The sequence below is a fragment of the Bos indicus genome, chromosome 10 (assembly GCF_029378745.1).
Source record: "Bos indicus isolate NIAB-ARS_2022 breed Sahiwal x Tharparkar chromosome 10, NIAB-ARS_B.indTharparkar_mat_pri_1.0, whole genome shotgun sequence".
Taxonomy (NCBI): Eukaryota; Metazoa; Chordata; class Mammalia; order Artiodactyla; family Bovidae; genus Bos; species Bos indicus.
This window is the reverse complement of record NC_091769.1, coordinates 79,249,557-79,276,210: the sequence shown is the minus strand read 5'-3', so window position 1 is coordinate 79,276,210 and position 26,654 is coordinate 79,249,557. Positions and strand designations below refer to the sequence as shown.

Sequence of the window (26,654 nt, the reverse complement as noted above, 5' to 3'; positions counted from 1 at the left end):
GCTTGGTTCAGACAGCTGCTTTTTATTGACAAACATGATCGTGGCATTTCAGTCAAGGGTGTCAAGTACATTAATACTCTTGTTACTCAGCATTGTCTATGACTCCAAAAACTTCTTTTTCCAAGAGGGATGAAACAAAAAGCCAGACAGAAATTTGGCTTTGGTTCCCAGACATGTTGAAGAAGGATAAACATACATACTATAGAAGCCTTTGTTTATAAGGTTGTTTCTTTTGTATAAAATCAACAAACTAGGGAGGATTCCTGAAGGGCTGGGAAGAAGACAGGGCAGGGAAAACAGCTTGACCCTCTAAACTCAGTAGGAACACAGTTCCATTCCTGCTTACTTTTTCTTTGGGATTTTTTATTTTAACTCCTGACATCAGCTCTTTTGAAAAAGATAATTGTTCCAACTATGCAGTGTCCCTGTATAAAAGTTAAGAAAGAAAAAAAGCAAGTCCTTCAGGGACTGGTTAGTAGGAAGCAATGTCCTACAAAAGTCTAGTCTCTGTCCACCTAGCTCCTGTGTTCTGTACAGGGTAGTTCTGTACAGGGTCCTGTAGATAATATCCTTATTAATAGGATATTATCCTTATTTGGATAGGATAATATCTTATCCAAAAGGATAATATCCTTATTTGTCTTAGAGATATTCGAGATATTACAAAACCAGAGCTGTAACTTCTGCCTTTTACACCAGCCCTGGAAGGGTTATTCAGGATTCTGTGGGACATATGACATGTGACTTGTTCGAGGTAGAAATGTCTCAGCTAAATCCCAAATCGTGGGGGAAAGGGAGAAACCAAATTGGGAGGCAGCTATAAAATTGCCAGCCTGGCAAAGTCCAGTTCATTTAAAAGAGGCAGACACTCTGATGTGCTGCCTTTTTCGTCATGCTTCTCAGTTTAAAGGGTGAGAGGGGAAGCTTACAGCAGCTGAGGTGTTCAGATAAACTAGTTCCAGCCTTGCAGTTTTTGCAGTGTGCCCCCACCACACACTTTGTTGGGGTTAAAGGCTTGGTTCATAGATGCTATTGCTAAACTCATGTAGTTTGTTCAGCACTTTATTGAAAAATGATAAGGCTGAGTTAGAGCTATGAAATAAAACTCAGTTTCTCCCGTGTTGGAATATCAGAGTATAAATGAACTCTTTCGTCTTTTTTTTTTTTTTTTTCCCTGTCAGGGGAGGGCGGAGACAAGACCATCTCTGCACTCAACAGCAGGTCTCACTCGGGGGTGGGGAGATATTGGCATCACCAGGAGGCAAAAGGTGAAAGAAACTTTCAGTCAGGCATCAGATAACACATGTGTGTGCTCTGCCCTCAAACTAATTCCCAGTGCAAGTTCACCAGAAGTCTTAAGCAAATCCTCACAAGCCTGGAGGGGGGATCTTCTGTTTCTGAGTCATTTTTGGTGGCCTCACAGAGTAGCAAAAAGCAGGATGCATTTGCTTGGTTTTTCAATGAGCAGGGGAATAAGTGATGCCCACCTTCTACAGTAGTAAGCACAGGCTTCACTGAACCCTGTCCAGTCGTTAAAATGAGACAAGGAGAAGCCAGGGTAGACCCACCCCTGCCCTTGCTTGTACTCCGTTGCGCTGATGGTCCAGTGTGAGGAGACCAGCTTCATTCTCGGGGGACAGTATCTTGTCCTGCAGGGGCAGGGGCCGCTGCCCCGGAAGGGCGCCACTGATGCCTCGTGTGTAGCAGGGGAAGGGGAAAGGTGGGTCAACTCCTTTATCTCCAGCCCCACCAACACCTCTCCCGTGTGGGAAAGGAAGTCCAGCCTGAGTGAGTTCCAGGCTTTTGTTGAAGTTCAAGTGAATTGGAAATTCTAGTCCTCTCCCGTTCAGGGATGTCAGGAAAACTTCAAGTATAAATCCCTGCGTGAGGACCATAGCCAATATAAAAAATACTAGTCTCCCTGAGAGCAGCAGTGCAGGAAAGCTGACGTACAGCACTGATGCCCTTAGTGACCAGGGGCAGCGGGCAACCCTGCGTCTAGAACCGAACAGCATCCACAGCTCAGTATTTTTGTGTGTGTGCGGGGGGGAAGTGGTTTTTATACTGGGTCTGGATTTTTAAAGGTTGGCCCTGGAACATGATAAGGCACCTGGAGAGTAAAGTGGACACCGAAGTACACATTTCACAGAACAACTGGGGCGGGGTGCGGGGGCTATCAGACCCATCACAGTAGTATCACCCGAGGATACATGTCTAATCCCAGAGGCACCAGCTGGTGGTGGGGAAAAGGGCAAGAGAAATATTCACAGCAACGTTGGCCCCTTGGCAGCACAGGGAACAGAAGCAAAGAACTGTCGTCCATCCAGTTCCCATGGCTGGCAGGCAGCAGCGGGCGTGGAGGGTGGGTTCACAGTTGTGGAGCAGTGGTTCATGTAGCTGGCCAAGATGAGGGTCACCTCTGCAATCTAAGGAGACAACAGAGAAACGAAGGAATGGAACTAGCTTTGGCTTGAATTCTGGCTCGCTCTCTCACTAGCTGTTGCACTGGGTACATAAGCTTCTTGGGCTTTGGTTTGTCTCTTAATACCCACCCGGGGTGGAAATGTCCAAGCGGGGGATCATTACTGGTGAGGTTCAGACAACCAGTGAAATGGGCGTCTGGAGTCCATGGTACCTCCTGAAAACAGGAGGACCAACATTCCGCTTTGGCTGTCTCCAAGCCGGGGCAGGCGGCCTCCCTGGAGGAAGGGACCTGCGTGTCCTCTCCTTGGGCAGGGACAGTATTAAAAGAAGGAGGAGGTTTGTCAAACTCCAGCTTTAGCATTAAAACAACAGGGTTTCCAGCTGCTCAGAAGGGAGCCAGAAACTATAAATCAGAACTTCGGTTTCAGAGTCTCTGGAATTGTTATTTTTGCCAATCAACATTTCCTGTACCGAGTAGGAACAAGGCCCTTAAAGCCAAACAGGTCTTTGGACCTTCTTCAAAACCCCAGGGAAGGGGAATCTGTGCTGACTGGCCGACTTGTGACAAGTGCTGGGATAGCAGAACCCAAGGCAAGGGGAGAGCGCCTGGAGGAGGAAGCCGCCCTGGGCCTGGGCCTGCTGCACGGACGAGCAGCGAGAGGGCCCCAGCCCAAGCTGCCCAGTGCTGTGGCTGACAGAACAGAAGAAGTAACGTGAGGAGTGCCCCCACCAGCCCCTCTACCTACCAGCCCAGCACCCTCAGGAGTACTGATCAGAGACAAGGCCAAACGTTTTTGTTTGGGGCGGGGCCCTTCTGAGGTATTATCATAACCCCAGTTTCCTTTCTGTGCTCCAAGCCCACCTCATTATATTCGATCAGAGTCAAATGTTGTAGCAGCTTTCAGGCCCACCTTGGGAGCAGCCATCCGGAAGATCAACTTCTCAACGTGGCCTTTCCCAGAGCTCTGGTCTGGAACGGATCTGATCACAAGCATGAAGTCATCTCGGCAGCCACCGAAGGTCATCACCGAAGAGTAGGGATAGGTGACGTGCAGTTGCTGTGAGAAGCAATCCAGTTAGTTCCTGGGTAGCTTTCCCCCTGCCTCCTGAGCTGGGAGTCTCGTCAGACCAGGAGAAAGAAGTCTGAAGTGGCCACACTTTGGAGAGCTCCATCCAAATGTCTATAGCTGTGTCTAGACTAGACAGCAGAGCTTGGGGTGGGGGTAGTGGGGGCAGAGCAACCACTGTCACTCAGCTCAGGACTCTGAGTGCAGAGAGGAGCCACCCGGGAGCCAGCCCTCACCCTCCCATACCATAGTGTTGTGGTCCAAGATGCTGACTCCATCCTCATTCACAGCAATCCACACCAGAGCGCTCTCCTTGGAAGACAGCTGTGCAGGCTGGGGGAACAGGAAAATCCCATCAGACCGAGTCACAGCTAGGATTCTGAACCACTAGAGCTTTCTGAAGTAGAAGGCACATCCAGGGATCTGCTAGGCAGTGATTTCCAACTTTTTTCTCCTTTTAGAAAACACAGAAGATGGTATTTGTACAGCATACTGGATAAACAGTCTGCTTGTGGCAGGCGTCTGGCTTGGAGCTCTGGCCGCTTACGAACTACGCTGAGTGGGGAAGGGTATCACTTTCTTGCAGTACCCACAGCCCACCCTGCTACAAAACAGAGCAGAGCACACTCTGTTCCTGCTGCAGAGCAGAGTCCAGCCCTGGCTGTTCCGTCACAGGCATGGAGAACAGGCTGTCTTCTCCTGGCTCTCAGAAACTGAAAGCGTTCCACCCAGTTTCTCCCAGCTCCAGTGCATCCTGCTTCAACCAATTTTCTAGGGATTATTTTTTTTTAAAAATCAGGAAAACAATAATGCAACCTTAAAGGCTTTAGGCCCTACCAGGGAGAAAAGTGACTATTTGGTGGGCAAGTCTTAGAATGACTAATTTTCCCTGCCAGGGCTGCATTAGGGCAATCTGGATCTCCTATCTCTTCTATCCAGAAGTCTGGGAACAGAGATGGACATGTCTCTTTCATCAGGAGCTTTCCCCAACCTTCCAGGCCAAGAGGGTCCCCATGTTATATGCCTTTATAACACCCCTATACTTTTCCTTCATGGCACTGTGACAACTTGTAAAAAAATTATATATGTATTTAGAGAGAGAGAGAATTAGTATTTGATTAATGTGGACCTTCCCTACTAGGGAAGCTCCATGAAGGCAAGGACTGTGTCGGATTTGCTTACATCTTGCAACCACAAACAACCAGCGCAATGCATGAGGTATAATCGGAGCTCAACAGTTCTTCGTTGAATGAATGAGTGAATGTCTACTGTCTGATCTGTACCCTCAGTGAACAGGATCACGATCCAGCATCCAGCATTGATCCAGCATCCACACACTCTGTGATTATGTACAAAGTTCACACGTACCAGATAGCCAGTGAAGAAGAGTTCCAGCTGAAATTACTGTTGGCCACCTGGCCTTCATGCAAGAGAAATGAACTGCTGCCTGAGTAGTCACATCCCCCTTGGCCACTCCATGTCAGTGGAGGTGTGTTTGTTTAGGTCATGATACTAACACGTCCTTTCAAAGTTCTTTTCAAATGAAAGCACTCTTGAGAGGGACGTCACATCAAGTCTGAACCCTGCTGTGAATTAGTTGACCCTATTTTTTTTTTTCAAGGGTAGGATTGGGAAAGAAATCAATAAAGGAAAGTTGAGGGTCACCCAGAAATAATCCTGGTCCAAAAGCAATGAGTCACAACTGCTTTGGACCAGGGAAAGCTTGCAGCAGGCAAGAAATGGGTGGAGAGATTGCGACCCCTAGTGGTCACTAGTGTGCAGGCGGACGCTACTAGTTGAGACTGAACTGGCTCAAACCTGATGGAATCCCTGAGAAACTTAAGGGAGTTCTGATGGTATGGTGGGCTTCCAGATGGGATGGTAACCACTCCTTCCACTGGAAATGCTCACACTTACCTGAGCAGCAAAGAGCTTAGCACCAAAGAGGGGCCATTTCCGGGCCACCGTCAGGTAGATGCGGACGCACTCAGGAGAGGAGCAGCCTTGCAGTGCCGCCCACTTCGTGGTCAGCTGATCTGCCAGGTGCCTGGTTTGGACAGACAGAGAGACAGGGTGCCAAGTTTCTGTCGCAGCTCTGAGGTTTCCCCAACTCTGCAGCCCTCCCCACAGTGACTCCTGCAAAACCCTGCAGCCTACCTCAGCTGTTCAGGGGGGGCCCCGTGTCTGTAGCGCCTTGGGTAGAACCTGTCCAGGACCTGCTGGAGGTGATGCTGAGCCTTGGCAGAGGGTGTACCCCCAGGTCCTGGAAGGATGGGCCTCTCCAAGTCCCCGTACTCTACCTGCAATAGAAGCACGCGGAGGGACAAGTCAGGAAATCGGGTGTGGATAGGGTGTGGGTGGGGGCCTGCTGAGAGAGGTACAATAAACCATCATTTCATTCCTTTATTGGTGAGGAGGGAATGGATGAAAAAAAAACATTTATTGTGAACAGACCCTTATCTCAAGTTTCACAGACACCAGAGAAAAAATCTTAGGGTCCAAGAATATTAAAGATTGTCAAGTTCAACGTTCATTTTGGAGCTGAAGTTAAGTGCCTTATCCAAAGATGTAGCTAATCAGTGGCAGACAACACTACAGAAATTCTGGCTTCTAATCCCAAACTATGGGATAGAGGGCGGAAGATGCTACAGATCCTACAGTATAGCAGTGTTCCAGATGTGGCCATGGGAGTCAGATGCTTGACTCAAATTCCAGCTCTGCCATTTACCAGCTTTGAAACCACAATCAGGTTAAACTCTGTTCTGTTTACTCTCCTACAAAGTAAGGATGAGAACTAAATAGGATAATGCATATAAAACGCTCAGCACAGGGCTCTCTCTGGCATATTCAGTACATGTTTATTAAAGATCAACTGTTATTATTTCCCCTTCTCCAGCATATAAACCCAGACTCTTAGGGGAAACAAGAAGGCATCCCTGATGCCTTTGGCAAGACAGCCTCCTAAAGGTAACAGGAAGAAGAGTCAAAGCCTGAACGCACGTTCCTTTCCCCAGTTCTCACTGCAGCGTTTGACAGCTGGTGAGTACACATTTTACAACATACATTATCTAAGACTCATAGTACAACACTGTAGGTGCAGCAGGAAGGGATTTTTGCTTTCAGAATACAAAAGAGAACTAAGGCATAGATAAGAAAAGTAAGTTGGCCAAGATCTCATAGCAGTTAGGTGGCTGGATTCAAACAGGCCCCTGGGCTCCATGCTCTCAGTGTCTGCAGTGAGGTGCCCTACTAGGTAAGGAGTCAGCAAGGCCACCCTCTCTGGCACCTCAGAACCTGCAGAATCTTCTGTTTCCTCCCATGTGATGCATTCTGCCTGCGAGTTCAAGACGGTCCCCTGACCCTCCTGATTCCTGAACAGAACCTTACCTGAGCCATCAGGGCAGCCATTTCCAGAGCCAGCTCCTTGTTGACAGGAAACCTCCCTGCCACTATCTCTCCATTAGTTTGGGAGGCGAGCAGCAGACGCTCTCGCTCTGTCTCACCTTTGACTTGACTCCGAAAATACAGCCTACAGGAGAGAGAAAGAGAAGCCAGGACTAAACTGGAATCCCAAACGGACGAGGCTGTCTCTGCAGCTGTATATCTTGATTTCCAAAGAAAGAAACTACTCTTTTTATACCATTTGTGAGTCTGTTTTCCACTGCCTCCAGAAAATTTAACCAAGCATGACACAGAGAAGATACAGGGCCACCAGATCTCACAGCAACAGTAGCGTGTGGTTAAATCTGAATTCACCTTTAGACTTCCGGATTAGGTGAGGGGAAGCTGGTACCTGGTGCATGCATGCAAAGTCGCTTCAGTTGTATCTGACTCTTTGCAACCCTATGGACTGTAGCCTGCCAGGCTCCTCTGTCCATGGGATTCTTCAGGTAAGAATAGTGGATTTGGTTGCCTTGCCCTCCTCCAGGGGATCTTCCCAACCCAGGGACTGAACCCGTGGTGTCTTGCATTGGCAGGCAGGTTCTTTGCCACAGCGCCACCTGGGAAGCCCCTTTTTCACAGTTCATTAGGGAACTGGATGAGTTAAGATTCCAAGAGACTAATGGAAATTATTTGCCTGGAGACATATCTGAGAAGAAATTTTCTTACTCAAAGTGATATAAAGTCAGGATGGCTCCTGTATTTCCTGGAATTGGTACAGGAGCAATTTATTCTTTAGCCTTAAATATCCAGTGCTCAAAATCTTCCTCTCTTAAGGTAGCACATGTAGCCACCTGAGGAAGTTGGCTGGCAGTCAGGGGTGTATGTGTATGTGTTTGCACACATGTGTGAGTGTGCAGATACAGTACAGGGACCAAAAGCCTGAGCTGTCCAGGGTCTCACAGAGAAGAGCACAGCCTGCCTGGGCCCCCAGCTAGTGACCAGTAGGCAGTGTTATATCTGTGGGCCTATCTGTGAAGGACAGGCCTCCAGTGAAAAAGTGAGGAGCTGCACCCCAGCAGCAGCCCTCATGCTTGGTGCCCGCCTTGGCAGCCCTCAGGACCTGTTCTTGTAAATCAGCTTCACAACACGTGTGCCGCCCTCAGACTTTCCGGTGTGCAGCTCCTTCAGGGCTTGTTCCCACTTGGAGATGGCATCACAGATCTGCAAGATGCAAAAGAGCAAAGTCAGAAAAGCTCCCGATGAGGGGAAGAAGGGCCAGTCATGCCTGGACCCAGGCAGAGCAGAATGATCGTTCTCCATCCGGAGGCTGACCTGAGAGGGCTTCATGCTCCCAGAACCCAGGGTGCCAGCGACTTCCTTACAGACAGAGGTGGATCTCTGCGTGCAGTGTGGGCAGCAAACCGTGGAACACTGTCCCCCACTGCCTTAACATCTGAGGCCACCTCCCAAGGTGGCCCCAGTCAAAAAACATGGCCCCTTACCACCAGCTCCACTTTCCTTCCACCAGCCGCCATTCTCCTCTTCAACAAGTATTACCAGAGGCCTCCTATGTAACAAAGCCTCACAGATGCCAGGCATTTACAAAGAAGGTACATGGCATAGTTTTTCCAGGCAATGGTAAAAGACTATAGAAGCCTTTGTCCTGTCACCATAGAGAAAGCATCCTTATCAACTGCTCCAGCACATTCCCACCAACAGCCAGCATGCCCTGCAGCTCTAACCCCAGACCCTAATACAACACAGGGCTCGAATCCCACTCAAAGTCCATACAGAGGGATCTACCTCTTTATGATGGAACCTGTAAGCACAGTGGGCCTTGGCAGTTGAGGTAAGAGTGAGTGGCCAGCAACACATCTGCTGGGTCCAGCATACAGTTGTCTGTCTGTGCGTGTGTGTATGGAACTGGCAGGGGGCTCTGCCCAGGTCAGGCTGATGCTGACAAGAGCCTCCCTGTCCTTCCAACACTGAGCTGAGAGGCAGCTTTTCCCCTGGAAGCTGAAAAGCCTCTCAAGGAAGGGAGGGATGTGGAAATCTCTCCAGAGACAAGGGCAGAGACAACTCTGCCTGTATGGGCTCATTTTAGGATGGCACAGAAATGCTGGCCTGGGGGAATGCCTCGGGCTAGTCTCCAACAGGTTGGGAACACAAAATCCTGAAGGCCAAGGTGGCGCAGCAGGGACTCAGTTGGCTTGGGGGTGGGGCCATCACCTTGACGCTCCCCTGCAGGCAGTGTTCCAGGTCCCTGCCAGCAGGGTCATCCGTGAATAGGGCAAAGCCCGAATGGGAGGACTTCCTTATGCCCGTCTCCTGGTTTAGCCGCTGGAGGAACTCGTCCACGGTGGAGGAGCCGTCAAAACCCACCACCTGCCGGGAGAGGGGCCAGTGGAGGGGTCAGGGCCCAGGAGGTGGAAAGGCGTGACTGAAAGAAGCAAGTGAAGTGAAAGTCGCTTAGTCGTGTCCAATTCTTCGCAGCCCCATGGACTGTAGTCCGCCAGGCTCCTCTGTTCATGGAACTCTCCAGGCAAGGATGCTGGAGTGGGTTGCCATTTCCTTCTCCAGGGGATTTTCCCAACCCAGGGATCAAACCTAAGTCTCCTACATTGCAGGCTGAGCTACCAGGAGTCTGAAAGGGCAATTGCAAAGGCCAAAGGAAGCTGGTTTCCATGTGGAGTGGTGAGTGCCTAAGGGAGGAGCCTGCCCACAGTGAACTGCAGTCCCACATGCTATAAACGCTTTTGGGGGGCCCTTTCCCAGGCCACCCTCTTGGTCAGTGTCTCAGCTTCCCTGTTCGTGCAGTGGGTTCAAAAGATCCACCTCCCAGGCCTCGAACACTGAAGCACTTTTGAGATTCCAGCCCCTTCCTCCCTCCACACTGGCGCAAATGGCCCCACTCGCCCTCTAAACCCCAGGCCTGTGCTTCGGCTGGTCTTCCTATTATGATCTGCTGGGCCTACGGAGGCTCAGCACCCTCTGGCCCAAAGGTGTTCTCCTCTGGGTCAGTGACATGAGAAGACTCAGCTCAGGGATCTCGGCAGCCTGGTCACCTGGTAGGTCCCATTGGCGAAGTGCACGGGGATGCTGAAGGGCAGGGAGTGGTGGAAGGGGTTCCGCAACAGGATGGACACCACCTCCATGCGCGACGGCCTGGCCTCCCGCTCCCCAGTCTGCAGCGTCCGCTCCACCGCCCGCTGGCAGTACGTGGCGTACTGACCAGTTTCGTTTCTAAAAAGACAGGTGAAGGGAAAAAGGAACACTGGGGAATCCACTCACCCCCGGCTCCCTACCGACACATAACCTGTAGGACTGAACCCGCAGCTGGGAGGCTGTGATAGGAGCCCTGAAGACAGGTCTGGGGTGTTACTTTGTCTTTCGGGGTCTATTTGCTGCAGGCTGCTGGCATGGCTATTTTCTGCAGGAGCCCAAAAACATGGCAACAGAGAATGAAAATATGGGGGTGTGGGGGCACTGTAGCTTCACATGAAAGCCCCCACAAAATACCCATGCCTACGTGGACTGGCACGTAGAGGAGCCCAGAGTGCCTGGATCGCCATGTGCCTATCAGTGTACATGCTGATGGGCAAAGTCTCCACGGCCACCACACAAATCCCAGGGAGCAGGGGCGATCTGATCCATCCTGGTCTCCCTCAGCATCCCTCTCGATCACGCCTGCCAGTAACGCCAGAGGGGCACTATCTCACCTGGGATCCGCATGGCGCTGGAGCTGCTGCTTGACATACCAGAGGAAGTGGTGCTGAGGCAGGAAGAGGGGGGCGCACAGAGCCAGGAGCTGCCAGCACTGAGCGGGGAAGGAAGTGCGGGGTGAGTGCTGGGTCTGCACGCCACCACCCTCACGGTCCTGAGCTGCAGAGCCTTCAGCAGCCCCTCCAAACCACAGCCCCCAACCTTCTGTGGGCACCAGGAGGGCCAGCTTGGCCAGGCTCCATCCAAAACTGTAGTCAGGCAGTCTGTGTGTGGACATCCAGGAGGGGCACAGAGCAGACAGCGGGACAGCTTTGTACCCCGAGGCTGCCTGCTGGCCGCCAGGCTCGGAGGATATGTGCCCAGTCACCTCCTTCCACCTTTCCCACCTCCTGGGCAGCCCTGGCCCACAGCTGTTCTGCCCCAGGGACGCCCACCTGCATGAGGGAATACTTCTGCGGCGGGCGGCAGCTGATCTGCTTCATGAGTTGGCAGTAGATCTCGCTCTGCAGCTCGGGGTGAACCAGGCAGACCTGCAGCGCCGTCTGCGCCAGGGACACGTGGTAGTCCACCGAGGCGGCTTCCACGGGCACGTTGATGAAGAGCTGGCAGGACTGCAGGGAGACGACGGCAGGCTCGGGCGGTTCCTTGACGACTGTCCTCTGTGGCTGGGACAGACTGGCCTGTCCCCTCCGACCCCGAGAGCTCAAGGGAGGCCCCGGTTCACTGCAGACAGCGCTTTCTCAGAGGGAGCATCATTACTGCTTGAGAATATCTATGCTTTCTGAAATGGTTACTTTGGGAGAGGATCTTTCCTTCTTTAAATATTCCCGTTACATAAACAAGACATATTCATTTTTTAAAAAGATAGAATATTCAGAGGGGAACAAAGAACATCCAAAATAGACCAGAACCTCTCAGGTCCAGAAGCAACAGAAACCTGCCCCTTCCCACTGTGCACTCCAGAAGGACGGCAGCTCTTCATTTCAAGGGCCCAGGGGTGACATCCCAGAGCTTCCAGTATCTTCCCCATAAAGGACACAGTGGGAACCCTGAGGGACTGTCTCCCATCCTCTTCAGATCCCTCTGTAAGCTACCCCCTAAACTGCCTGGGTCTCCATCACCACGGTGCACAGAACTGCTCTGGCCAGAGCTGAGATGCAGGGCAAGGGTGCCAACTGCCAGCCTGTGGGCCTGGGCTCAGCTCCCACTTTACCTTGAAGAGCTTGACCGCTTCCGTCTGCAGGGCCTCGGAGGGCAGGGTGGTGAGGGAGGTGTACAGCCCGTCTTTGCTGTAGCACAGCATGGGGTGCCTCCAGAGGGGGGAGTCTGCCCGGAGCACAGCACCAGAGAGCAGCGGCAGTCAGAAGTGCGCAGGAAACGCGCCCCCCACCCCACCCCACCCCTTCTCTGATCTGCAGGGAACACAGGGTTTTCAGTCTGGACACACGGGTTGTGCTGCGTTTACACCCACAGAGCGTGGGCTGGGCAGGTGTGCGCTGCATTTATTCAGCACACTCAGAAGCACAGCTTACAGGAAGGCTGCTTTGCTCATGGGGCTGCAGTAGGAGTGAGTGTGCAAGGCGTGGGCATCTGTAAGCGTGTGTGTGTGTGCGCGTGTGTGCAAGGGAGGCCCCCTCATTGCAGCGTCAGGTCTGGATGAAGGAATGTGTATCAGCCTGGAACAAACAAGCCTTGAGGCAGCAGTGGAGCAGTGTGTGTGTGCTGGGAGCCCTTAGGTCCTTAGGGTCCTGAGAACCAGTAGCAAAATACAGACTTCTAAATGCCCCAGGCTCAAGTCAGCCTGATCCTAACTTCATTTATTAACCACCTCTAACTACAGATTAACCAGCCACCTTCTTTCCTCAACCCTCTGTCTGGCCAGCAAAGTTGCAGGGAACAAAGTAAAACATTGACCAAGTGTCTGCTCCCCAGACAACGCCCCCAGATACTGAGTGGTCTCCCCAGTATCCTCACCAGAAACAAGGCCCTGGAGCATGGGACACGAATGCCCTTCTGTGGCTCAGATGCTTTCCAAACAGCTTCAGGGCACGGTCGTGCTTTCTTGGGGTTCCCAACCACCAATTACTCAGCCACCGCCCTCCAACCCAGCAGTGACGGCCACCCTTGCCTTACCCGGGTCTCCTTCACCATCCATCAGCTTTCCAATGAGCTGCTCATAGGCAGTGCCCACCTTGGCACTGCTGCCACCTGCAGCCACCGTGAGGTGGTAAAGCCACGTATCCTGGAAGCGGACGGAAAGCCAGCTGATGGGGCTGGGCTGGGAGAGAACGGAGGCAGGACCTCCAAGGGCGCTTCCCTGAAGGGGCCAAGTGCAGGGCGATGCTCAGCCTGCTTGGTTGGCACAAGCTGAGGCCACTGGTCTCTAAGAGGAAAGTCTTGGGATCGAATGAATATGAACCTAAGTTCCTAGGCTTGTGGTCCCCTCCATCTCATGGCCCCAGTGAAGAGATGTTGGTCGCTGGGAATGAACCCAGTACAAGGAATATTCCCAATCAGGAAATATGAGTTGCCAACATGTCTAGGAGGAAAATAAGTTTGAATTTTGGGAATCTCAGGGAAGAAGGAAGGAAGATGAGAATCAAAGGTTTGAGCTTTGCCACGGAGGCCCAGCCCCTCCCTCACCTTTTCATGCTTGGTGCCAATGAGGAGGTAGGTGGGGCTGTGCTCCGGGGGGTGGATCACCAGCGTGTAGTGGGAGGACAGCAACCGCCGGGTTCCTCCAGCCTCATAGTCCTCGTCTGAGTCGCAGGATCGATCTACTTCCTCTATGCGCGCGTCCCGCACAGGCAGACGGCCCAGAGGTCGCTGCAGACAGGAGCCTTGCATGAATGGGAGGGCTGGCAGGGATGGAGGAGTCTCCTCTCTCTGAACCTCAGGGCTTATAGGGCTGGGGATCAAGGAGGTGGATGGATGACAGGATGGGGAAGGGGAGACAGGCCTGGAGGAGCACAGACATGCCACACAAAAACAACCTGTGGGCCTTGCACACTGGTCACACACTCAAAAGAGGGCCACTAGCTTTGTACTGGTTATAGGGTTTGGGGTGGAGCCTTCCATCAGGACACGGAGCCACAGGAATGCGGATTGGGGGAAGCTATTGGGAGGCCAGGAAGTACCTTGTCCTCATGGCTTCGATAGTAGTAGAAGGTTCTCCCAACAAGAGCACACCAGACCAGCTTGGAGTGGCCATGCTTGACCTGCAGGTCAGAAGTGAGCCAGCATTATCAGAATCAGATGACCCCAGAAGTAAATCTGGGACTGGCAAAGAGAAGCCACGAGGAGACAGATCTCAAAACCCCTGGTTCAACTCAGACCCTTAGGTCAATTCCAGGTCAAACTCAGATGCCACCCAGATTCTCGACTAATGGAACCAGCCCTTTCACAGCAAGGGTCCATGGCCACGACACCCCCATTCACCCTCATATGAACTGCCATTAAAAGGTCGACCTGGCCAACCAGATGTCCTGTCCCAGGAATGTGACCACAAGAAGAACTTGCTAGTCAGCAAGGACTAGAGTTGGGAGGGCAGGGCCACCGTGGGCTGAAGTCCTTGGGCAAATGTAATCATGAAGTGTAAAAACACTGCACCCGAGCAGAGGAGAGGGCTGTGAACCCAGACTGAACAGAAAGGCAGAGGGAGAGCCCCGAGCACGGAGCTTCTTACGTATCACTCCTGACAGTGTCCTGGCCTAGTTACTGCACTTCCCTGTTAACCTCCCTCCCTGGGGGTCAATAAGTGCTTCTCAGCTCCCTGCAACCAGAAAGGCCCTAATTAAAATGTCTTTAGGGATTTCCCTGGTGGCCCAGTGGTTAAGACTCTGAGCTTCCGCTACAGAGGGCACTGGGGTCGATCCCTGGTCAGGGAACCAGGATCTTGCATGCCAAGTGGCACGGCTTAAAAAAAAAAAAAATCAAAAAACATCTTTAGGGCAGCCTGAGATATTATGAATCTTTGGCCACGCCTGCCTCACTGAGGTCACAGCTTCCCTCTATTCATACTGAGCTGTGGTGGGTACAAAGCAGCAGTGGGGGCAACTTCAAATGAGCTCAAAATGGGTCCAAGACATTCGTTTCCCCCCTCTGACTTGAGAACAGCTGTTGCTCTAACAACCTTGATCCCTGTTTTTCCAGAGAGTCATTCACCATCACCTTATGTGGCTCAGACCACAGGTAACCAATGTGAGGAACCCTCTGCAGAAAGCTGTGTCAGGAGGGGACCCGCCACCCCTGGGACTCACTCCTGGCTCCCCTGACTCTCAGGAGGCCCACATGCCTCCCCCATCCCCCAACCCATACCTTAGTCAGCCAGCCCTTCACGGTGGGCTTGGTGCCCCCCTGAGGCAGGGCTGGAGGCCCAATGGCCTGGACCTTCAGCAGGCTCTGCAGGACACGGATCCACTCCTCCAGCAGGCTAGGCGAGTCAGCCGTCAGGTAGTAGGTCTTCTTCTCAGAGATGAGCTGGGGGGTGAGGGGGTGGGGAGAGGAGGATGGAAAAACAGGGGCCCGGCTATGAGGTGGCACAGAACTCTGGCCCACCGGCCCTTCCTTCTTCTCCTTTTTTTCTCCATCTCTCTCCTACTTCACTCCATCTCACATCCTGCCTCCTCTTCTTCCTCAAACCCACAAATGAGGAGCGATGCAAATGTCAGTGTCATGTCTTCCACACACGCTCATCTTGCCCCATCTTTGTTTTTATCGGAGCCATATCCAAACCCAGCACCTCTTCTATCTAAAACACCAACTGCTAGGACCATGTTCACCTGGAATGTCTGTGCACCTTCCCCTCGAACAATCTGGCAACGGGAGTTTAGTTCCACTTGGCCTTGCGGTTTCCGGATGACATCACTCTGTAAAGAAAGGAAGGAGAGGAAAGAGGTTGGAGCCTTCCCAGAGCACACCGTTTCCCCTCCGATCTTATTCCAGGTCACAAAGGGGAAAGTGACTCCCAAGCGTTCCTGGGCTGCGGTATGATGGGTAACTTGTTCTGGATCTTGGTTCTAAGTAAATGGAGCAATGATTAGAGACATGGGTCCTGTTGATCCAGGCCTCAAAAGCATAGCTTGAACCTTTTTAAAAATTGGGTAAGAAGCCACTAAGTTATTCCTGAGCTATAAAGCCCTTAAATTCTTTCTACTATATATTTTATAGCAAGTGTCATCAACAGGTGGCCTGTATGTCACCATTACCCTTTCCAGACATTATTAATCAATCAGAGCATGCCTACTCATTGAGTGGTACAGGCCCAGAATCCTTAACATGGTGCTCAGGGCATGCACTACCAATCAATTGGAGTTGCACAAGAGACAGGCCTTTTCACCTTCTTTAAAACATTAACATTGAAAAACATTTTTAAATAAAAAAAAACATTAACATTGGTCCTCCAGGGAGATCCTGCCAAACTAGGTCCCAGGATCCTGCTGCTGCTGCTAAATCGCTTCAGTCGTGTCCAACTCTGTGCGACCCCATAGACGGCAGCCCGTGAGGCTTCCCCATCCCTGGGATTCTCTAGGCAAGAACACTGGAGTGGATTGCCATCTCCTTCTCCAATGTATGAAAGCGAAAAGTGAAAGTGAAGTCGCTCAGTCGTGTCCGACTCTTAGTGACCCCATGGGCCGCAGCCTATCAGGCTCCTCCATCCATGGGATTTTCTAGGCAAGAGTACTGGAGTGGGGTGCCATTGCCTTCTCCTAGGTCCCAGATCCTAAGGCTCCCTAATTCCAAACAGCGTTGGAAGGAGATGGAGGAGGAAACAAGCCTCCCTGTTAGAACAGTCCAGATCACATGAGGGCAGCCTAGGAATAGTTCATTTACAGGACCAGGCATAAGAAGAACTCAGCTTCCGAAGGAAAAAGAAATCACCAAGCCAAGTGGTCTGGAAGTGCCCTTGACTGCTCAGGGCTTGATTTCACTCCTGGTCCCATGTGGGGCTCAGAGCCTCAGGAACCTGCCCAGGCTGCCTCTTCCACCTGCCAGACCTTCGCCCTCTGCCCGGTTTCCAGTCCCTCATGCAGTTCTGGGGCTGGGGTGGGTACTTTTGCCTACTGTCCAGGGAAGGAAGGTCTCACCGGAGACTTGTAGTACATGATCTGTCCCTGTCTCAGCACAAACCAGCGCCTCTTCCACGTCTTCACCCGGCTCCCCATTTTCAGCAAGTAGCCCGACTTCTCCAGTGACTCCTGCAGGAGTGGAAGGGTGCAGGGCAAGAAGGGGAAAAATCACTGGGGTTCCTGGACATCACACAGGCCAAAAGGGCCCAGCAGAATCGCTGCTTTGTCATCAATTAAAACAAACTATCGAGTATCTACTGTGTGTGTCGGACATGACTTAGCGACTACAACAACAACAACGTGTGTTTTCAGGGAACTGCCCGGCTAAGGGTGCAGAGAGAGGTCATAAAGCATGGGTGGTCCTGCTGGCAGGGGGAGACAACACATGACCGTGAGGAGGTGGTGGATCAGGGGCTGTACAAGCGAGAGGCTGGCCAGGGGAGGCTTCCAGCAGGAGCCATACCTGAACCAGCCTTGAAAGGAAATCAGCCTTTCCTTCGAGATGAACCCAGAGGAGGAAGGAGGCCATTCCAGGCAGCAAGGAAGAGTGAGAGAAGAGTTTGGGGAACATGAGCTGAGTGGGGGAGGAGAGTCTGTGGAGGGGGAGGGAAAGACAAGACAGGGCAGCACAGGGGTGTGGAGCAAGGGCTGGGGAATGAGCCACCTGGATTCACTGCCGGCTCTGGAGCACAACAGCACACCTGAGCCTCAGGCTTCTCATCCGCGAGGTGGGGTAATAAGCCTGAGATGACTGTGAGGACAAATGAGACACGGCATGCAAAGCCCTGAGCATGGTGCCCGGCACAGTAAGAACTCAATAAATACACTGTTAGTGCTCAGCATTCCCGGGTCAGCGTGGTGCTAAAGAGGCAACACGTGTAAACTCCTCCTGCCCCACGGGGCCCCCGGGCCATAGTGATGGGGTCTGAGTGCACCTGACCTCGTAACTGCATACCCCCCGCCCACTCCCCGAGGCCTCACAGCATCAGTGGCAGCCCCCAGGCCCCGCTGTCCCTTCGCCAGTCCCAGGGACCCCATAGCTGCTGCCTGGGCCTCGTACTGGCGGTCCGCTCCCACCCAGCCCTGCCTTGGCCCCGTGGGGTGGGAGCGGAGCTCCCAGCTCACCCCGCCCGGGCCCAGCCCATCAGTGGAATAGGATGAGGTGCGCTGCAGTTTGTGCTCAGGCTCAGAGTAGTCACTGTCCAAGGAGCAGGCATCCGGGGGAATGGCGTAGTCACCCTCGGAGCTCAGCGAGGACATGGAGACGCCTGTCCAAGGGAAGAGGAGTCCAGGCCTGGGTCCACACCCTCTTGGCTAGCCCAGCCTGGGAACTGCAGGGCCTTCCTCACCCGCCAGGGACCCCCAAGTAGGACTGCCCATGGGAGGAGAGGAGGGGCCCGTCATTGTTTCATACCCCTCCCACCCCCCTCCTCCCTACCTCTCTTGATGGCCCGGGGGCTGCCCAGTCCACTGGTTTTCCTGGACTCAGAGCAGGGGAGTGAAGTTCGGAAGCTAGCCTGGGAGCTGCAGTCATCATCGGACCCAGAGGACTCGTCCACAAAGGGCACCGTGCTGATCTGCGTGGCTTTCTGCAAGACAGGCCCCCTCCCCACTGCAGCTCCTGCTGCAAAGCAAGCCCCACCCACCTGCACTTTCACTCCAGCTCCATGTGCCCCGGTGTGGCCAACACAGCCTGTCTAGCGCATGGGGACGCCTCCACCCAGCTGGAACACCCAAAAGACAACTGTCCCCTCCTGACCTGATCACCTTACCCCTGCATCCTCACCTCCATGCTTCTCTCTCCCCCACACACCACGTGGTCCCCAGGGGAGCTGCCCACTGGGGCTGAACAGCTGGCCACTGGGACCCTTGCTCCCTGCCACTAGGGGGCCAGAAAACCACACCACCGGCCAAGGCTGAGACTGGAGCTTTAAAAGTGGGTGGGGATGACAAATCGAGATCATAGTAAAAATTTTAAAAGACCAATTACTTCAATGTTGGGGAAACTGTGTGGAAAAGGATACTCTCTATAGTGTGATAACATCTTTTTAGGAGGTTATTTGTCACTACCTGTCACAATTTAAAACATACATATTATCTACCCATAAATTCCACCTCTAGAACTAGGTCCTTATGTATATATAAGTGCACAGAGAAGTATTTGCAAGGTGATGTTCATCGCAACATTGATTTTAGAGATAGAGATGACCCACACTGTGAATCAGGGGAGGACAAGTTAAAGTCGTTATGGGGCGTCTATACCAGGGATACTGGACAGCCCTAAAAAGGGAGGCAGAGCTGTGCCGCCTGTGGAGGCGGGGCAGGAAGACCTGACACATGGCTGGGTGCAAAAGCAACGGGCAGACTAACGTGCATGACGTCATCTTCTGTGTGTGTACACGTGAGAGAGGGACAGAACATTTGTAAACACATCAGAGGGCATTACAGAATAAACACCAAACCATCAGTGATAGCTGCCTCTAGGGTTAGGAGTAAGAGGAAATTTCACTTTGGGCTTTTTATCCTTCTACAAACAAGTTTTACAAAGTATTACTGTTATGATCTCAAAAAACAGTAACAAAAACAGATCAAAAAGTATACGAAAACATCATGTTGTAGCAATATCTGATTTTTGTTAAAAAAAAAAAAAAATATATATATATATATAGAGAGAGAGAGGGACTTCCCTGATGGTCCAGTGGTTAAGAATCCATCTTACAATGCAGGTGACATGAGTTCGATCCCTGGTCAGGGAACTAAGATTCCACGTGCTATGGAGCAACTAAGTCTACATGCCACAGTGAAAGATGCCACACGATGCAGTAAAGATTCCATGTGCTGTAACTAAGACCCGAGGCAGCCAAATAAATAAATGTTTTTCTAAAATGTAGAAAAGTTATGGGAGTATATATGGGAATACATGTTTGAACACATAAGAAATTCAGGATGGAACCCCACTGGTCTCTGGGACAGACATGTGAAAAGATGAGAAGAGGTGGAGCAGGCATTGGTTTAACCTCTAACTTTTTACTTTGCCCTCCATCATAATCTTTCACATTTTTGTAAATGTAGAATTTTTCTAATAAAAACCTAATAAAGATATTGCTATGCACCAGGAACTCATATAGTGTTGTAGGTCAATTATACTTCAAAAACAAAGAAACTCATAGAAAAAGAGATCAGACTTGTGGTTCCTCAAGTGGGGGAATTGGATGAAGATGTGGAGCATAATAGTTTGACTTACATACATCATGAAATGGCTTACTAAGCCATTTGGAAATAAGTCAATTTGAAGTATAATTGACCTGCAACACTATATAAGTTCCTGGTGCACAGCAATATCTTTATTAGGTTTTTATTACCTCAATAAAATTGGAAGAAAAATTAAAAATAGATTTTTAAAAATCTAATAAAGATAAATGAAATGATACATGGTGTGGGGGGCGGGGCAGTAGTGGAGCAGGCACTGAGCTGCCTGCCTAGAGTTACATGTATGTTCAGAGGCCTGACCCTAGAGCTCGACTCCAGCCACTGCCTGTAGATACGGGTGGTGGTCAGGAGGTGAAGGGAGGGCCTTTCTGGAGGAGGACAATCCCTCCTCCAACAGCGGCTTCTTACCCCCTTCAGGGCTGTGTAGACAGGCACGGCGACATTCTTGTAGACAAGGCCAGAGAATGGCCCAGGTGATGCCAGAGCAGGAGGGCTTGAAGCTGAAGGGGCAGGAGAGAGGAATGAGATTCACTCCGGTGACATAACCCAGGAAGGGGTGGGAGGGAGGCAGAGACCTGAGCGGCGCCAGGAGGAGAGAGATCCGCATAGACAGCATTCCCTGAAACAAACAGCACTCTCGACAGACCGGAAAGACTGGGTGACAGATACCAGGACGAGGGACTCTTGCCAAGGTGAGTTACACGCCATGTGACTAGCGGCGCTCGCATCACTGTGGGGCCGCTGTGGCGGGTGACTCCGGAGCCACACACAGCAAGGGGTGGTGGCTCCTTCAGCCCACAGTCCTCGCGCTGCGGCAGGGAAGGCCAGCGCAGGTGGACGGCTGCTGGAGGCCCCGCCTCCAAAACCCCTTCCATCTCCGTAATTGGCTACAACTCTGTTCACGCCCACTCCCACCCTACACTGGATGAGCAGAACCCTGCAGCTTCCTTCTCCCTCCAAGGGAGCCCTGGCCACGTGCTTTCACGTGAACCTCACCTGTTGTGGGAAGGAATGGGCTGCAGGTGACCTGGCCTGGGTGTAGCTCAGAGTCCTCTCCTCCACGCATGCCCACCCTGCCCGCCACAGGAGCCACTTGGGACTCACCGCAGCAGGTGGCATTACTTCTGACAGGCACTTCAGACAGCCGCATGCCGGACGTGGCCACAGCGTAGATCCGGCTCTCCTGGAACAGGGCGGTGGCAGGGGGTCAAGGCCCATGCACCCCACCCACCTCTGTGCCCATCCCGGCCCTTGGCTTTGGAGGCCGGCAGACCTGGGTCCACATTCACGCTTAGCCTCCAAGGGTAGGGGTGGGGGGATCTGGGGGCAAGTTAACACCATTTCTGGACCTCATTTTCCTCGGCTTTAAATGTGGGCTTCCCTGGTGGCTCAAACCAACCAACCAAAATGGGCATAATAAATAATACCTTTCAGACTGTTGTGACAATCAAATGAAATTATCAACAAAAACATCTAACGCCTAGAACACAGCCAGTGCTCATCAGGTGATATTTATTCCCTCCCTCGCTGCGGCCCTTCCCCTTGGGGCAAGAAGTTCAGGAGGAGGGGGGACCAGGACCTGTTTCTCTGCATCTTAGAGCCCTAGAAGTTGGGGCACTGACAATGATGAGGTGAGAGTCCCATGGCAAGGACGTGCCCTTTTGTAAGCCAGTTGTTAGAAAACTGAGACATCGTTTTTCCCTACGGCAACAATGTCATATCTTGGTTAGGCTTTAAGCTCAAAGTCCTAGCTCACTCAGACTCCTGAACCCCACCACAGAAGACAACAGGAATGCCCACCCCAACTCTTCCCTTGCCCCTCAGGGTTCCCTGGTTCTGAAGCAGGCCCACAGGCCTGGGGAGCTTTCCTTAGGGTTTGGATCCCTCCCAAACAACCCAGAAGTCCTTTTCCATATCTCTTTTCCACTCAAAGTAAAGGGAAAACAAAGGCCCCTTCAGGTGACATGTGAGGCACAGGGACTGGGAAAGGTTGTTGGCCTGGTTCTTGGGGTTGGGCTAGGAAGCGGGGTGGATGCTACATCAAGGCCACTCCAGAGAGGAGTGGCAGTGCTGGGGCACGTGGGAGAGGGAGGAATGAGCTGGCAAGGGCTGGAATGAGAGCCTGCGGTACCTGCAGGCAAGGGAAGGGAAGTGATGGGCAGCAAGGAGGGATTACGGGGCGGGGGTGGCACTGGGCTGCGGCAGGGAATTCTCTGCTTATGTAGGGCAGATAAACTGGGTCCAAGTGGTAAAATCAGGCATAAAAGAGATTATTCCTGCCAGGAATAGTTGTGGAATTCAACTACAGATAGGCCTCTGACTTCACAGACAGAAAGTGAAACTTGTGGGATTTAGGTTAAACAAATGCAAGAGTGTTTCACAGAAGGTTACCTGATGCCTAACTCAGACTTCCCAGATGGCAGTGGTGGTAAAGAACCCACCTGCCAATGAAGGAGACACAGGAGACGTGGGTTTGATTCCTGGGTCAGGAAGATCCCCCGGAGGAGCAAATAGCAACCCACTCCAGTATTCCTGCCTGGAGAATCCCATGGACAGAGGAGCCTGGTGGGCTACAGTCCATGGGGTTGCAAAGAGTGGGACACGACTGAGCCAACTGAGCACACAGCCCACGATGCCTAACTCACAAGGTTATTTTGCAGACTATCAGAAAAAGGAACTCTAAATCAGCAAATCAGTCCATCTGACTCCCTCAGATTGAGAAACGGCCTTCCCGCAGTTTTCAGTCTCAATTTTTCCCATGTGGTTACTGCCCAGCTGGCCCCACCCAAGAAGAGACGTTGGGTTTTCTGGCCATTATGGTTCCCTAAAGTGACAAGCCCACTCTAGTACTCTTGCCGGGAGAATCCCAGCGTCGGCAGAGCCTGGTGGGCTGCCGTCATGGGATCACACAGAGTCGGACACGACTAAAGCGACTTAGAAAAAAAATGACAAGGGTGATCCTATCTCACGGACGGAAGGAGCTGAGCCCTCCTGCCGAAAGCTCCCTCACTGCCCACCTCGGCTTTAGCACTCCAAAGCATCTGGATTTACAAGATGGCAGTGAACCAGAGGAGGAGAAGGCAATGGCACCCCACTCCAGTACTCTTGCCTGGAAAATCCCATGGATGGAGGAGCCTGGTAGGCTGCAGTCCATGGGGTCGATAGGAGTCGGACGCGACTGAGTGACTTCACTTTGACTTTTCACTTACATGCATTGGAGAAGGAAATGGCAACCCACTCCAGTGTTCTTGCCTGGAGAATCCCAGGGACAGGGGAGCCTGGTGGGCTGCCGTCTATGGGGTCGCACAGAGTCGGACACGACTGAAGCGACTTAGCAGCAGCAGCAGCAGTGAACAAGACGAGGGATGGTTCTGGTGGTATTCTAACCTCTCTTGGCCCCTGCCCTGTTTCCAACAACCTCTCCCCTTGCTGTGAGCCACTGCTGCACCTACTCATCAAATACACATTAACACATTGAATCCTCAGGGCAACCCTGTAAAGCAGGTACTACTATCCCCATTTTATAGAGAGGGGAACTGAGGCACAGACGTTCAGCAGCTCATGCTAACTCACAGAGCTAGTGATTCAGTCCTTCTTGTTTGATCCTAGGTGCTCTTAGCCACCACACTGAGCCTCCTTGGAGACTCACAAAGATTACAAGAGAAAACAGGCATGCAGCTTGGCTGTGGCCCAAGTTCAGGAAACAGCCAGCCACCATCTGATCATCAGAAATCTTTGCTCCACCCCTTGTGGGTGGGGTGGTCTGGGCACCACAAAAGTGGTCATATCATCAGCCAGGCCCCTCTGTCCTGTCCCTGAGGGAGCTTCTTACCCAGGATGGAAAGCGGTGCAAGGGGGGTGTGGGTGGTTTGTTCTCCAAATCCACTTCCTCCAGCTCTGTTCCTTGGGCCTCCTTCTCCCCTACAGGGGGTTGTTCTTCCATCTCCATCTTCTCTGGTTCCTCCCAGGGCTTGGCTCTGACCACCCCCTTGGGAAGGCTGTGGGGGTGGAAGGCTGAGAGGGTCCCCACCTCAATGCGCACCACATGGCTGAAGTGCCCAGGGCCTGCCTGAGGCTGGCTGTGGTGCCGCTTGGCCAGCTGGATGCTGTCCCGGAGGGTGCTGGGAGCCCGGGCCTTTGGCAGGGTCAGGCTACAGCCGGGGCCACCTTCCTTGGCAGAAGTCTTCGTCCGAGGGAGCGTCCCTCCCTGAGCAGTGACCAGGCCCTCACCCCAGGAAGCCAGAGCATGCCTGGGGGTACGAGGCCTCAGGCACAGCTGGCCAGGAGAGCCCTGTCTTCCCAGATGAAGTGGAAGGGTCTTGGCCTCTGATGTTGCTCCAGGGTGGACTGTCTGGGAACTAGAATCCTCCATGGGGCTTCCTGCTTTAGGAACAGAGTCCTTGCTCTGCAGGGCACCTGGAGAAGGTGCAGGGATAGCTGCCTTCAGGGCACCCCGGGCCAGAGGACCACTGTCCTGCCCCGCTGGCTGGGTCCCTGGTCCCGAAGGGACAGACTCCCGCTCTGTGGTTCCCTGGGGGGCCACCAGCAGCTTCCCCGAAGGTGACATCTGAAGAGCTGTGGTTGGGACAAATATAGGCATATTAAGAGCTCCCCCAATTCAGCCAGTACCCCCCACATATACAAGCACCCCCACGCCCTCCACACACACCCTACTCCCCAGTCCCCACACAGGCTGGCCCATTTACCTTCCACTGCACGTTGAAGGGCTCCCACCTGCTCCACCAGGTGCTGATTACAGCTTTTCAGGTGCTGATTCTCCATCTCAAGCTAAAGAAAAATGAAGATTTAGAATACTCAAGCCTACAGGTTTAGACAAATAATTCAAAACGAGATTAAAATCCTTCTCCAAGATCAAATCCTCAAAAAAGAACCCATGGTGCCCTTAACCCAATCCACTGATGACTCTTCTGGGAGCCCTAACCTCTGCCTTCCCTCTGGGCTCCCTGGTTTTGGTTGGGATAAGATTCCATTTGGGAGTCCTCGGGCTTTCTTTTTCTAGGTTGTTTTAACCTTTCCAAATAATGGTGAAATATAACACAAAAAACGCATTCCACACCAATGAATATCTTAACAAATGACTGAAATAAACAGTCATGTGACCACCACACAGGTTAAGAGAGAGGAATCTGCCAGCACCCCAGGCAACCGAGACTCATCCCTCCCCAGTCGCACCGTCCTCCCCGCCCACGGAGGAGACAAGTCTTCTGAGTCTCTAAGACTCATTTCCTTGCTTTCTGCGTTCTACCGTCTAAGTATGCATCCCTACGCTCATTCATGTAGTTGTACCCATTAGAAATTTATGTAAATAGAACTTTTCGCGGTGGACTTCTATCTGGCTTCTTTTGCTCAACACACCATTCATGAGATCCAGCCTCAGAATGGCTGCATTTTCTTGGAAATGAAAGCCAACACACTTTTATTGAGCTTCTTTTAGCAAGAGGTCAGGGCTGTGGAAGATGGAGTAACAGGCGTCAGCTCTGTCCCCAAGGACTTATAGTCTAGCAGGTGACCTGAGTTGTGCACCCACAGAAGGGACAAGAGGCAAAATGAGCAGCTACCTCCCGCAGGTGTGGGTCACTTGTGTCAGGAAAGAGGAAGCCATGATGAGTGTTCGCTCCTCTCCAAACGTTAATTCCCTTTCCTTTTGTTTAGAGCTTTTTTCTTTTTTCCACAGTGCTATAGCTTCTAGTCCTGAGTTTCCTAAATAAAGCTGTAGCAAGTGATGAAACTATGAAAGGAGATGGACAGAGGTGGAAGTAGAATGGAGACAATAGGGAGTTAGTGATTAATGGTACAGAGTTTCTGTCTGGGGTGATGAAGAGTTTTGGAAATAGTGGTGATGGGTACACATCACTGTGAATGTACTTAATTCCACTGCATTTGTACACTTTAAACACAGCTCAAATGGTACACTTTATGTATATGTGACCATCAAAAAAAAAAAAGTTAAAAAGAATGGCAAGGACAGAGGGTGGATGGTAAGGACCATATGTGCTTCTCTGAGGGAAACTGATGGGATTTCTCAGAAGGGAAAATCCTTCCTTCTCCCCAGACACAAAGCTAGCCAGAAGCTCTCAGGAAACCCAACCCTAACAACAGGAAGGGGAAAGTGAAGTGTCTCCACATCTAAGCTGAGTGGGGGACAAATGGTTAACAAAATGAAAGGCAGGCAAGACCCCAAATACAGATGGAGGCAGAAACACACAGGGGGACCAGAGCAACCCCACACAAGTCCCTCCCAGGTGTTCCCAGACCAGCTTTTAACTCACTTCTGCTAATTTCAGTGTCACCCATTCCTTGATCTTTGCAGCTTTTTCTTGAACAACTTTTGCCTCTTCCGCTCTCATCTGCTTCTGCAAGACGGAAAGGGCCTTTAGTTAGTCATGGCAGTCCCTGGTTTAGTGAATAAATGGAGGTGGCAGGCCCTGAGAAGAAATATTACCGGACAGGATGGAGGTGAGCCAGTACAGAAGACACATTCATTTATGAATTTTTCGAAAATATTCTAAAGTGAGAAAGGCCTTCCTAAGCATACTACAAATACAAATCCCAAATAGTCATGAAGGAAAAGACTAATAAATCTACATCATCACTATAAATTACTATACAACCAAAAAAAGATGCCCTTAAACAAAATTAAAAGACTAACTGGATGGCTTCCCTAGTGGCTCAGTGGTAAAGAATCCACCTGCCAATGCAGGAGACACAGGTTAGATCTCTGGTCTGAGAAGATCCCACATGCCATGGAAGAACTAAG

The 26,654-nt window shown here is 51.7% G+C and overlaps 1 protein-coding gene across 3 annotated transcripts in view; it reads right to left on the bottom strand.

The window, feature by feature from the left end:
• Positions 1–2: 2 nt before the first annotated feature.
• PLEKHH1 (pleckstrin homology, MyTH4 and FERM domain containing H1) overlaps positions 3–26,654 on the bottom strand; it is a 58,414-nt gene continuing 31,762 nt past the window's right edge. For 2 of the 3 annotated variants that reach the window (XM_070797750.1, XM_070797749.1), the window contains exons 5-29: positions 26,167–26,250; positions 24,583–24,664; positions 23,709–24,451; positions 20,981–21,059; positions 20,285–20,376; positions 18,105–18,255; positions 17,792–17,934; positions 16,685–16,795; positions 15,380–15,466; positions 14,916–15,077; positions 13,736–13,816; positions 13,242–13,424; positions 12,732–12,840; positions 11,812–11,924; positions 11,033–11,278; positions 10,595–10,692; positions 9,941–10,118; positions 9,105–9,260; positions 7,996–8,096; positions 6,879–7,020; positions 5,649–5,791; positions 5,409–5,538; positions 3,738–3,824; positions 3,336–3,482; positions 3–2,426 (exon numbers count right to left, since the gene is read on the bottom strand). In XM_070797750.1, the coding sequence (XP_070653851.1) occupies positions 2,265–2,426; positions 3,336–3,482; positions 3,738–3,824; positions 5,409–5,538; positions 5,649–5,791; positions 6,879–7,020; positions 7,996–8,096; positions 9,105–9,260; positions 9,941–10,118; positions 10,595–10,692; positions 11,033–11,278; positions 11,812–11,924; positions 12,732–12,840; positions 13,242–13,424; positions 13,736–13,816; positions 14,916–15,077; positions 15,380–15,466; positions 16,685–16,795; positions 17,792–17,934; positions 18,105–18,255; positions 20,285–20,376; positions 20,981–21,059; positions 23,709–24,451; positions 24,583–24,664; positions 26,167–26,250 (3,810 nt within the window). In that variant the 3' untranslated portion in view covers positions 3–2,264. The remainder of the gene's footprint in view (positions 2,427–3,335; positions 3,483–3,737; positions 3,825–5,408; positions 5,539–5,648; positions 5,792–6,878; positions 7,021–7,995; positions 8,097–9,104; positions 9,261–9,940; positions 10,119–10,594; positions 10,693–11,032; positions 11,279–11,811; positions 11,925–12,731; positions 12,841–13,241; positions 13,425–13,735; positions 13,817–14,915; positions 15,078–15,379; positions 15,467–16,684; positions 16,796–17,791; positions 17,935–18,104; positions 18,256–20,284; positions 20,377–20,980; positions 21,060–23,708; positions 24,452–24,582; positions 24,665–26,166; positions 26,251–26,654) is intronic. The other variant, XM_070797751.1, reaches the window with a different exon arrangement.